The 12,500-nt window shown below is 45.4% G+C and overlaps 1 protein-coding gene across 2 annotated transcripts in view; it reads left to right on the forward strand.

The window, feature by feature from the left end:
* LOC106606173 (TGF-beta receptor type-2) overlaps nucleotides 1–12,500 on the forward strand; it is a 75,046-nt gene that overhangs the window by 18,504 nt on the left and 44,042 nt on the right. For both annotated transcript variants that reach the window (XM_045696423.1, XM_045696420.1), the window contains exon 3: nucleotides 720–910. In XM_045696423.1, the coding sequence (XP_045552379.1) occupies nucleotides 720–910 (191 nt within the window). The remainder of the gene's footprint in view (nucleotides 1–719; nucleotides 911–12,500) is intronic.

Here is a 12,500-nt window from a genome sequence, read left to right on the forward strand (position 1 = left end):
GGTCTGTGTCAGTCTCCATCTGGTAGGGTTACAGTGGAGAGGGGGGGGGTCTGTGTCAGTCTTCATCTGGTAGGGTTACAGTGGAGAGGGGGGGGGTCTGTGTCAGTCTCCATCTGGTAGGGTTACAGTGGAGAGGGGGGGGTCTGTGTCAGTCTCCATCTGGTAGGGTTACAGTGGAGAGGGGGGGGTCAGTCTCCACCTGGTAGGGTTACAGTGGAGAGGGGGGGGGGTCTGTGTCAGTCTCCATCTGGTAGGGTTACAGTGGAGAGGGGGGGGGTCAGTCTCCATCTGGTAGGGTTACAGTGGAGAGGGGGGGTCAGTCTCCATCTGGTAGGGTTACAGTGGAGAGGGGGGGTCAGTCTCCATCTGGTAGGGTTACAGTGGAGAGGGGGGGGTCAGTCTCCATCTGGTAGGGTTACAGTGGAGAGGGGGGGGTCAGTCTCCATCTGGTAGGGTTACAGTGGAGAGGGGGGGGTCAGTCTCGATCTGGTAGGGTTACAGTGGAGAGGGGGGGGTCAGTCTCCATCTGGTAGGGTTACAGTGGAGAGGGGGGGGGTCAGTCTCCATCTGGTAGGGTTACAGTGGAGAGGGGGGGGTCAGTCTCCATCTGGTAGGGTTACAGTGGAGAGGGGGGGGGGGGTCTGTGTCAGTCTGTGCATGTTTCTGTGTCTGTCTGACTCTCTCTCTCTCTCTCTCTCTCCGTTATCCGTTATCTCCAGGAGGAAGAATGACGGTAACTACAGCATTGAGACTCTGTGTCATGACCCCTCCCAGCCTCTGTACGGTGTGGTGCTGGATGACTACAACAGTTCTACATGTACCATGAAGGAGAAGAAGAGCTCTGGAGGACCGTTGTTCATCTGTTCCTGTACTGGGGAGGAGTGTAACAATAACCTGGAATTCGCTCCCGGTGAGTACCTTCCTGCATCAGTCAATTCATCTAAAACACTTATTCTGTTAGTGAGTACCTTTTTGCATCAGTCAATTCATCAAATATACTTATTCTGTTAGTGAGTATCTTACACACCTACTGCATCAGTCAATTCATCTAATACACGTATTCTGTTAGTGAATACCTTCCTGCATCAGTCAATTCATCTAATACACGTATTCTGTTAGTGAGTACCTTACACACCTACTGCATCAGTCAATTCATCTAATACACGTATTCTGTTAGTGAGTACCTTACACACCTACTGTATCAGTCAATTCATCTAATACACGTATTCTGTTAGTGAGTACCTTCCACACCTACTGCATCAGTCAATTCATCTAATACACTTATTCTGTTAGTGAGTACCTTCCACACCTACTGTATCAGTCAATTCATCTAATACACTTATTCTGTTAGTGAGTACCTTCCACACCTACTGTATCAGTCAATTCATCTAATACACTTATTCTGTTAGTGAGTACCTTCCACACCTACTGCATCAGTCAATTCATCTAATGCATGTATTCTGTTAGTGAGTACCTTTCACACCTACTGTATCAGTCAATTCATCTAATACACTTATTCTGTTAGTGAATACCTTCCTGCATCAGTCAATTCATCTAATACACGTATTCTGTTAGTGAATACCTTACTGCGTCAGTCAATTCATCTAATACACATATTCTGTTAGTGAGTACCTTACTGCATCAGTCAATTCATCTAATACACGTATTCTGTTAGTGAATACCTTACTGCATGAGTCAATTCATCTAATACACGTATTCTGTTAGTGAGTACCTTACTGCGTCAGTCAATTCATCTAATACACGTATTCTGTTAGTGAGTACCTTACTGCATCAGTCAATTCATCTAATACACGTATTCTGTTAGTGAATACCTTACTGCATCAGTCAATTCATCAAATATACTTATTCTGTTAGTGAGTACCATTTTGCATCAGTCGATTCATCTAATACACGTATTCTGTTAGTGAATACCTTACTGCATCAGTCAATTCATCTAATACACGTATTCTGCTACATTTAATCATCTGTTAACTTATATATCCATTAAATCATCCTGTCATTTACACAGCTGACAAATACATCAGGAACACACTGTCTATGGATAACACTGTTAGACCAGAGAGAAACGGTGTCGTAGACACTGGTTTAGAAACTTTACAGGAGGAAACAGCCATTCTCTTTCTAGTTATACTGTAAGGGTTTCTACTTTCTACCACCACTGAAAGGGAGAGTTGAGGTACATTGTAGTCATTTAACAGATGCTCTTATCCAGAGCGACGTACAGGAGCAATTTGGGTTAAGCGCCTTGCTCAAGGGCACATGGGCAGTACTGTAGGATAGAACAGGCTGACGTATTAGTTTCAGAGTGGAGACGATGTGGGACGGCGTTCCTCTTCTTCCTCGCTACAGGAAGACCTACTACACTGTCTACTTCTGGGAGAGATTGACAGCAGTGTAGTGTAGTGGGGACCTATCTCCCCCAGCCCTGTGGAGGTAGACAGTGTAGTGTAGTGTAGGACCTATCTCCTCCAGCCCTGTAGAGGTAGAGGTAGACAGTGTAGTGTGGGACCTATCTCCTCCAGCCCTGTAGAGGTAGCGGTAGACAGTGTAGTGTAGTGTAGGACCTATCTCCTCCAGCCCTGTAGAGGTAGAGGGAGACAGTGTAGTGTGGGACCTATCTCCTCCAGCCCTGTAGAGGTAGAGGGAGACAGTGTAGTGTAGTGTGGGACCTATCTCCTCCAGCCCTGTAGAGGTAGAGGGAGACAAATCCTCCAGCCCTGTGAGAGGTAGAGGTAGAGGTAGGGAGACTGTGGTATAGCGTGGGACCTGTGGGGCCTTGCAGGAGATCTCAGACATGTGGTTTCCTGTCTGTGCTTTACTCAAAGCAGAAACATCTCAGCCACGTGCTACTGCACAGACTGTATAGAAATATAGAGAGAGACAGGAGAGGGGGAGAGAGAAGGAGAGAGAGGGAGAAGGAGAGAGAGGGAGAAGGAGAGAGAGGGAGAAGGAGAGAGAGGGAGAGGGAGAGAGAGGGAGAGAGAGAGGGAGAGAGAGAGGAGAGACAGGAGAGGGAGAGAGAGAGGAGAGACAGGAGAGGGAGAGACAGAGACAGGAGAGGGAGAGGGAGAGACAGGAGAGGGAGAGACAGGAGAGGCAGAGACAGGAGAGGGAGAGAGAGACAGAGACAGGAGAGGGAGACAGGAGAGAGAGAGAGACAGAGACAGGAGAGGGGAGAGAGAGAGGGAGAGAGAGAGAGACAGGAGAGGGGGAGGGGAGAGAGAAGGAGAGTGAGGGGGGAGAGAGACAGGAGAGGGGGAGGGGAGAGAGAAGGAGAGTGAGGGGGAGAGAGATAGGAGAGGGGGAGAGAGAAGGAGAGGGGGAGAGAGAAGGAGAGGGGGAGAGAGAAGGAGAGGGGGAGAGAGAAGGAGAGGGGGAGAGAGGAGAGAGAGGGAGAGAGGGGGAGAGAGAAGGAGGGAGAGAGAAAGAGAGAGAGGGAGAGAGAGAAAGACAGGAGAGGGGGAGAGAGATTTTGATTTGAGAGAGAGGGGGAGAAGGAGAGAGAGAGAGAGTTCAGACAGAGTGAGGGAGAGAGAGAGAGAAAGAGGTGAAGATGGTGAGAGAGAGAGGGAACTATGACAACATAACCAACAAAAACGGGTCACAACTCCTGCAGCTCTGTCGCACGCTGGGTATGTACATAGTCAATGGTAGGCTTCGAGGGGACTCCTATGGTAGGAACACCTATAGCTCTGTTACAGCTCTGGGTATGTACATAGTCAATGGTAGGCTTCGAGGGGACTCCTATGGTAGGAACACCTATAGCTCTGTTACAGCTCTGGGTATGTACATAGTCAATGGTAGGCTTCGAGGGGACTCCTATGGTAGGAACACCTATAGCTCTGTTACAGCTCTGGGTATGTACATAGTCAATGGTAGGCTTCGAGGGGACTCCTATGGTAGGAACACCTATAGCTCTGTTACAGCTCTGGGTATGTACATAGTCAATGGTAGGCTTCGAGGGGACTCCTATGGTAGGAACACCTATAGCTCTGTTACAGCTCTGGGTATGTACATAGTCAATGGTAGGCTTCGAGGGGACTCCTATGGTAGGAACACCTATAGCTCTGTTACAGCTCTGGGTATGTACATAGTCAATGGTAGGCTTCGAGGGGACTCCTATGGTAGGAACACCTATAGCTCTGTTACAGCTCTGGGTATGTACATAGTCAATGGTAGGCTTCGAGGGGACTCCTATGGTAGGAACACCTATAGCTCTGTTACAGCTCTGGGTATGTACATAGTCAATGGTAGGCTTCGAGGGGACTCCTATGGTAGGAACACCTATAGCTCTGTTACAGCTCTGGGTCTGTACATAGTTAATGGTAGGCTTCGAGGGGACTCCTACGGTAGGTACACCTATAGCTCATCTCTTGGCAGTAGTACTGTAGACTACTTTATCACTGACCTCAACCCAGAGTCTCTCAGAGCGTTCAGTCAGCCCACTGACACCCCTATCAGACCACAGCAAAATCACAATCTACTTGAACAGAGCAATACTCAATCATGAGGCATCAAAGCCAAAGGAACTGAGTAACATTAAGAAATGCTATAGATGGAAGGAATGTAGTGTGGAAACCAACTAAAAAACTATTAGGCAACAACACATTCAATCCCTTTTAGAGAACTTCCTGGACAAAACGTTCCACTGTAATAGTGAAGGTGTAAACCTGGCAGTAGAAAATCTAAACAGTATATTTGATCTCTCAGCTTCCCTATCTAATCTAAAAATGTCTAACAGAAAACCAAAGAAAATGAACAACAATGACAAATGTTTTGGTGAAGAATGCAAAAACCGAAGAAAGAAATTGAGAAACCTGTCCAACCAAAAACATAGAGACCCAGAAAACCTGAGTCTACGCCTTCACTACGGTGAATCACTAAAACAATACAGAAGACCTGAGTCTACTCCTTCACTATGGTGAATCACTAAAACAATACAGAAGACCTGAGTCTACTCCTTCACTATGGTGAATCACTAAAACAATACAGAAAACCTGAGTCTACTCCTTCACTATGTTGAATCACTAAAACAATACAGAAAACCTGAGTCTACTCCTTCACTATGTTGAATCACTAAAACAATACAGAAAACCTGAGTCTACTCCTTCACTATGGTGAATCACTAAAACAATACAGAAAACCTGAGTCTACTCCTTCACTATGTTGAATCACTAAAACAATACAGAAAACCTGAGTCTACTCCTTCACTATGTTGAATCACTAAAACAATACAGAAAACCTGAGTCTACTCCTTCACTATGGTGAATCACTAAAACAATACAGAAGACCTGAGTCTACTCCTTCACTATGTTGAATCACTAAAACAATACAGAAAACCTGAGTCTACTCCTTCACTATGGTGAATCACTAAAACAATACAGAAAACCTGAGTCTACTCCTTCACTATGGTGAATCACTAAAACAATACAGAAGACCTGAGTCTACTCCTTCACTATGTTGAATCACTAAAACAATACAGAAAACCTGAGTCTACTCCTTCACTATGGTGAATCACTAAAACAATACAGAAAACCTGAGTCTACTCCTTCACTATGGTGAATCACTAAAACAATACAGAAGACCTGAGTCTACTCCTTCACTATGTTGAATCACTAAAACAATACAGAAAACCTGAGTCTACTCCTTCACTATGTTGAATCACTAAAACAATACAGAAGACCTGAGTCTACTCCTTCACTATGGTGAATCACTCAAACAATACAGATAACCTGAGTCTACTCCTTCACTATGTTGAATCACTAAAACAATACAGAAAACCTGAGTCTACTCCTTCACTATGGTGAATCACTAAAACAATACAGAAGACCTGAGTCTACTCCTTCACTATGTTGAATCACTAAAACAATACAGAAGACCTGAGTCTACTCCTTCACTGTGGTGAATCACTAAAACAATACAGAAAACCTGAGTCTACTCCTTCACTGTGTTGAATCACTAAAACAATACAGAAGACCTGAGTCTACTCCTTCACTATGGTGAATCACTAAAACAATACAGAAGACCTGAGTCTACTCCTTCACTATGTTGAATCACTAAAACAATACAGAAGACCTGAGTCTACTCCTTCACTACGGTGAATCACTAAAACAATACAGAAGACCTGAGTCTACTCCTTCACTATGTTGAATCACTAAAACAATACAGAAAACCTGAGTCTACTCCTTCACTATGTTGAATCACTAAAACAATACAGAAGACCTGAGTCTACTCCTTCACTATGTTGAATCACTAAAACAATACAGAAGACCTGAGTCTACTCCTTCACTATGTTGAATCACTAAAACAATACAGAAAACCTGAGTCTACTCCTTCACTATGTTGAATCACTAAAACAATACAGAAATACACTACGGGAAAAGAAGCACGTCAGAAATCAGCTCAATGTAATGGAAGAATCCATGGACTCTAACCACTTCTGGGAACATTGGAAAACACTAAACAAACAACATAAAGAATTATCTATCCAAAACAGAGATGTCTGGGTAAACCACTTCTCCAATCTTTTTGGCTCTATAACAAAGAACAAACAGCAAAAACATATACAGGATCAAATACAAACGTTAGAATCAACTATTAAAGACTACCAGAACCCACTGGATTCTCCAATTACCTTGAATGAACTACAGGACAACATAAAAACCCTCCAACCCTAAAAGGCCTGTGGTGTTGATGGTATCCTCAATGAAATTATAAAATATACACACAACAAATTCCAATTGGCTATACTAAAACTCTTTAACATCATCCTTAGCTATGGCATCTTCCCCAATATGTGGAACCAAGGACTGATCCCCCCCAATCCACAAAAGTGGAGACAAATTTGACCCCAATAACTACCGTGGGATATGCGTCAACAGCAACCTTGGGAAAATCCTCTGTATTATCATTAACAGCAGACTTGTACATTTCCTCAGTGAAAACAATGTACTAAGCAAATGTCAAATTAAAATAGGCAAAAAAAAAAAAAAATAGGCAAAAAACACACATTTCTTCCCACAAGGCCGTGGGGTGAGACAGGGATGCAGTTTAAGCCCCACCCTCTTCATCATATATATCTATGAATTGGCGAGGGCACTAGAACAGTCTGCAGCACCCAGCCTCACCCTACTAGAATCTGAAGTCAAATGTCTACTGTCTACTGATGATCTGGTGCTTCTGTCCCCAACCAAGGAGGGCCTACAGCAGCACCTAGATCTTCTGCACAGATTCTGTCAGACCTGGGCCCTGACAGTAAATCTCAGTAAGACCAAAATAATGGTGTTCCAAAAAAGGTCCAGTCGCCAGGACCACAAATACAAATTCCATCTAGACACCGTTGCCCTAGAGCACACAAAAAACTATACATACCTCGGCCTAAACATCAGCACCACAGGTAACTTCCACAAAGCTGTGAACGATCTGAGAGACGAGGCAAGAAGGGCCTTCTTTTAATTATTCCTGCTCTATAAATGCCTTGCATTGTTGTCCCCTTAGGTGCTAGCATAGCATAGCATTCTCTCCTTAGGGCCTATCATTCCCTAGCATAGCATTCTCCCCCTAGGCCCTATCATTCCCTAGCATAGCATTCTCCCCCTAGGCCCTATCATTCCCTAGCATAGCATTCTCCCCCTAGGCCCTATCATTCCCTAGCATAGCATTCTCCCCCTAGGCCCTATCATTCCCTAGCATAGCATTCTCCCCCTAGGCCCTATCATTCCCTAGCATAGCATTCTCCCCCTAGGCCCTATCATTCCCTAGCATAGCATTCTCCCCCTAGGCCCTATCATTCCCTAGCATAGCATTCTCCCCCTAGGCCCTATCATTCCCTAGCATAGCATTCTCCCCCCTAGGCCCTATCATTCCCTAGCATAGCATTCTCCCCCTAGGCCCTATCATTCCCTAGCATAGCATTCTCCCCCTAGGCCCTATCATTCCCTAGCATAGCATTCTCCCCCTAGGCCCTATCATTCCCTAGCATAGCATTCTCCCCCTAGGCCCTATCATTCCCTAGCATAGCATTCTCCCCCTAGGCCCTATCATTCCCTAGCATAGCATTCTCCCCCTAGGCCCTATCATTCCCTAGCATAGCATTCTCCCCCTAGGCCCTATCATTCCCTAGCACAGCATTCTTCTGACGTGCCTAGAGCAGTCTTACTGTGGGCCACCAAGTTATACAGACACTACAACTCTGTGTTTGGGTCATTCATTGTGTGTGTGTGTGTGTGTGTGTGTGTGTGTGTGTGTGTGTGTGTGTGTGTGTGTGTGTGTGTGTGTGTGTGTGTGTGTGTGTGTGTGTGTGTGTGTGTGGGTGTGTACGTGTGGGTGTGTACGTGTGGGTGTGTGTTTGTGTGAGTGTGTACATGTGTGTGTGTGTGTGTGTGTGTGTGGGTGTGTACGTGTGGGTGTGTGTTTGTGTGAGTGTGTACATGTGGGTGTGTGTTTGTGTGAGTGTGTACATGTGGGTGTGTGTTTGTGTGAGTGTGTACATGTGGGTGTGTGTTTGTGTGAGTGTGTACATGTGGGTGTGTGTTTGTGTGAGTGTGTACATGTGTGTTTGTGTGAGTGTGTACATGTGGGTGTGTGTTTGTGTGAGTGTGTACATGTGGGTGTGTGTTTGTGTGAGTGTGTACATGTGGGTGTGTGTTTGTGTGAGTGTGTACATGTGGGTGTGTGTTTGTGTGAGTGTGTACATGTGGGTGTGTGTTTGTGTGAGTGTGTACATGTGGGTGTGTGTTTGTGTGAGTGGGTGTGTATGTGTGGGTGTGTATGTGTGAGTGTGTATGTGTGGGTGTGTATGTGTGAGTGTGTACATGTGGGTGTGTGTTTGTGTGAGTGTGTACATGTGGGTGTGTGTATGTGTGAGTGTGTACATGTGGGTGTGTGTTTGTGTGAGTGTGTACGTGTGGGTGTGTGTTTGTGTGAGTGTGTACGTGTGGGTGTGTGTTTGTGTGAGTGTGTACGTGTGGGTGTGTGTTTGTGTGAGTGTGTACGTGTGGGTGTGTGTTTGTGTGAGTGTGTACGTGTGGGTGTGTGTTTGTGTGAGTGTGTATGTGTGGGTGTGTGTTTGTGTGAGTGTGTACATGTGGGTGTGTGTTTGTGTGAGTGTGTATGTGGGTGTGTATGTGTGGGTGTGTGTGTGTGTGAGTGTGTATGTGGGTGTGTGTTTGTGTGAGTGTGTGTGTGGGTGTGAGTGTGTGTGAGTGTGTATGTGTGGGTGTGTGTTTGTGTGAGTGTGTATGTGTGGGTGTGTGTTTGTGTGAGTGTGTATGTGGGTGTGGGTGTGTGTTTGTGTGAGTGTGTACATGTGGGTGTGTGTTTGTGTGAGTGTGTATGTGGGTGTGTGTTTGTGTGAGTGTGTACGTGTGGGTGTGTGTTTGTGTGAGTGTGTATGTGTGGGTGTGTGTGTGTGTGGGTATGTGTGGGTGTGTGTGTGTGTGGGTGTGTATGTGTGGGTGTGTGTTTGTGTGGGTGTGTACATGTGGGTGTGTGTTTGTGTGAGTGTGTATGTGGGTGTGTGTTTGTGTGAGTGTGTATGTGGGTGTGTGTTTGTGTGAGTGTGTACATGTGGGTGTGTGTTTGTGTGAGTGTGTACATGTGGGTGTGTGTTTGTGTGAGTGTGTACATGTGGGTGTGTGTTTGTGTGAGTGTGTACATGTGGGTGTGTGTTTGTGTGAGTGTGTACATGTGGGTGTGTGTTTGTGTGAGTGTGTACATGTGGGTGTGTGTTTGTGTGAGTGTGTACATGTGGGTGTGTGTTTGTGTGAGTGTGTACATGTGGGTGTGTGTTTGTGTGAGTGTGTACATGTGGGTGTGTGTTTGTGTGAGTGTGTACATGTGTGTGTGTGTGTGTGTGTGTGTGTGTGTGTGTGTGTGTGTGTGTGTGTGTGTGTGTGTGTGTGGGTGTGTGGGTGTGTGTGTGGGTGTGTATATCCACGCCTTCTTTAGTAGTGAGATAATTCGTTACATAGAAATACTACTTGATCACCAAATGTCTGTGGAGAAATGAATGATTGTCAAGACAACAGATCCAGATGTTACTGATCAACCAGAGTTGTATCAGTCTTGTCTGTTGTTCCTGTGTTTCCTGTCTGCTTGGCCAGACGGCTCTTGTTTCTAATCAGTCACTCAGACTCGTGAAGATCTGTCTGGATCAGTGTGTTACTCTGCAATGTCCTCCTTTTCAGCTTGTGAATTTGACAGCTTCAATTGGGAAGTGAAGCGTAGTCAACATTGAGAAGGGAAGCTTGGTCAACATTGAGAAGGGAAGCTTGGTGAACATTGAGAAGGGAAGCTTGGTGAACAATTGAGAAGGGAAGCTTGGTCAACATTGAGAAGGGAAGCTTGGTGAACAATTGAGAAGGGAAGCTTGGTAAACATTGACAAGTGAAGCGTAGTCAACATTGGGAAGGGAAGCTTGGTCAACATTGAGAAGGGAAGCTTGGTTAACAATTGAGAAGGGAAGCGTAGTCAACATTGAGAAGGGAAGCGTAGTCAACATTGAGAAGGGAAGCGTAGTCAACATTGAGAAGTGAAGCTTGATCAACATTGAGAAGGGAAGCGTAGTCAACATTGAGAAGTGAAGCTTAGTAAAAAATTGAGAAGGGAAGCTTGGTGAACATTGAGAAGGGAAGCTTGGTGAACATTGAGAAGGGAAGCTTGGTAAACATTGAGAAGTGAAGCGTAGTCAACATTGGGAAGGGAAGCTTGGTAAACATTGGGAAGGGAAGCGTAGTCAACATTGAGAAGGGAAGCTTGGTGAACATTGAGAAGGGAAGCTTGGTCAACATTGAGAAGGGAAGCTTGGTCAACATTGAGAAGTGAAGCTTGGTGAACATTGAGAAGGGAAGCTTGGTCAACATTGAGAAGGGAAGCTTGATCAACATTGAGAAGGGAAGCTTGGTGAACATTGAGAAGGGAAGCGTAGTCAACATTGAGAAGGGAAGCTTGGTAAACATTGAGAAGTGAAGCGTAGTCAACATTGAGAAGTGAAGCGTAGTCAACATTGAGAAGTGAAGCTTGGAAACATTGGGAAGGGAAGCGTAGTCAACATTGAGAAGGGAAGCGTAGTCAACATTGAGAAGGGAAGCTTGGTGAACATTGAGAAGGGAAGCTTGGTCAACATTGAGAAGGGAAGCTTGGTCAACATGGAGAAGTGAAGCTTGGTCAACATTGGGAAGTGAAGCGTAGTCAACATTGAGAAGGGAAGCTTGGTCAACATTGGGAAGTGAAGCGTAGTCAACATTGAGAAGGGAAGCTTGGTCAACATTGAGAAGGGAAGCTTGGTCAACATTGAGAAGGGAAGCGTGGTCAACATTGAGAAGGGAAGCGTGGTCAACATTGAGAAGTGAAGCTTGGTCAACATTGAGAAGGGAAGCTTGGTCAACATTGAGAAGGGAAGCGTAGTCAACATTGAGAAGTGAAGCGTAGTCAACATTGAGAAGGGAAGCATGGTCAACATTGAGAAGTGAAGCGTAGTCAACATTGAGAAGTGAAGCGTAGTCAACATTGAGAAGGGAAGCGTAGTCAACATTGAGAAGTGAAGCGTAGTCAACATTGAGAAGTGAAGCGTAGTCAACATTGAGAAGTGAAGCTTGGTCAACATTGAGAAGGGAAGCTTGGTCAACATTGAGAAGGGAAGCGTAGTCAACATTGAGAAGGGAAGCGTAGTCAACATTGAGAAGGGAAGCATGGTCAACATTGAGAAGGGAAGCGTGGTCAACATTGAGAAGGGAAGCTTGGTCAACATTGAGAAGGGAAGCTTGGTCAACATTGAGAAGTGAAGCGTAGTCAACATTGAGAAGGCAAGCTTGGTCAACATTGAGAAGGGAAGCGTAGTCAACATTGAGAAGTGAAGCGTAGTCAACATTGAGAAGGGAAGCGTAGTCAACATTGAGAAGGGAAGCGTAGTGAACATTGAGAAGGGAAGCGTAGTCAACATTGAGAAGGGAAGCGTAGTCAACATTGAGAAGGGAAGCTTGGTCAACATTGAGAAGGGAAGCGTAGTCAACATTGAGAAGGGAAGCGTAGTCAACATTGAGAAGTGAAGCGTAGTCAACATTGAGAAGGGAAGCTTGATCAACATTGAGAAGGGAAGCGTAGTCAACATTGAGAAGGGAAGCGTAGTCAACATTGAGAAGGGAAGCGTAGTCAACATTGAGAAGGGAAGCGTAGTCAACATTGAGAAGGGAAGCGTAGTCAACATTGAGAAGGGAAGCATGGTCAACATTGAGAAGGGAAGCGTAGTCAACATTGAGAAGTGAAGCGTAGTCAACATTGAGAAGGGAAGCGTAGTCAACATTGAGAAGGGAAGCGTAGTCAACATTGAGAAGTGAAGCGTAGTCAACATTGAGAAGGGAAGCTTGGTCAACATTGAGAAGGGAAGCGTAGTCAACATTGAGAAGTGAAGCGTAGTCAACATTGAGAAGGGAAGCGTAGTCAACATTGAGAAGGGAAGCGTAGTCAACATTGAGAAGGGA

Source organism: Salmo salar, chromosome ssa02 (assembly GCF_905237065.1).
Source record: "Salmo salar chromosome ssa02, Ssal_v3.1, whole genome shotgun sequence".
Lineage (NCBI taxonomy): Eukaryota > Metazoa > Chordata > Actinopteri > Salmoniformes > Salmonidae > Salmo > Salmo salar.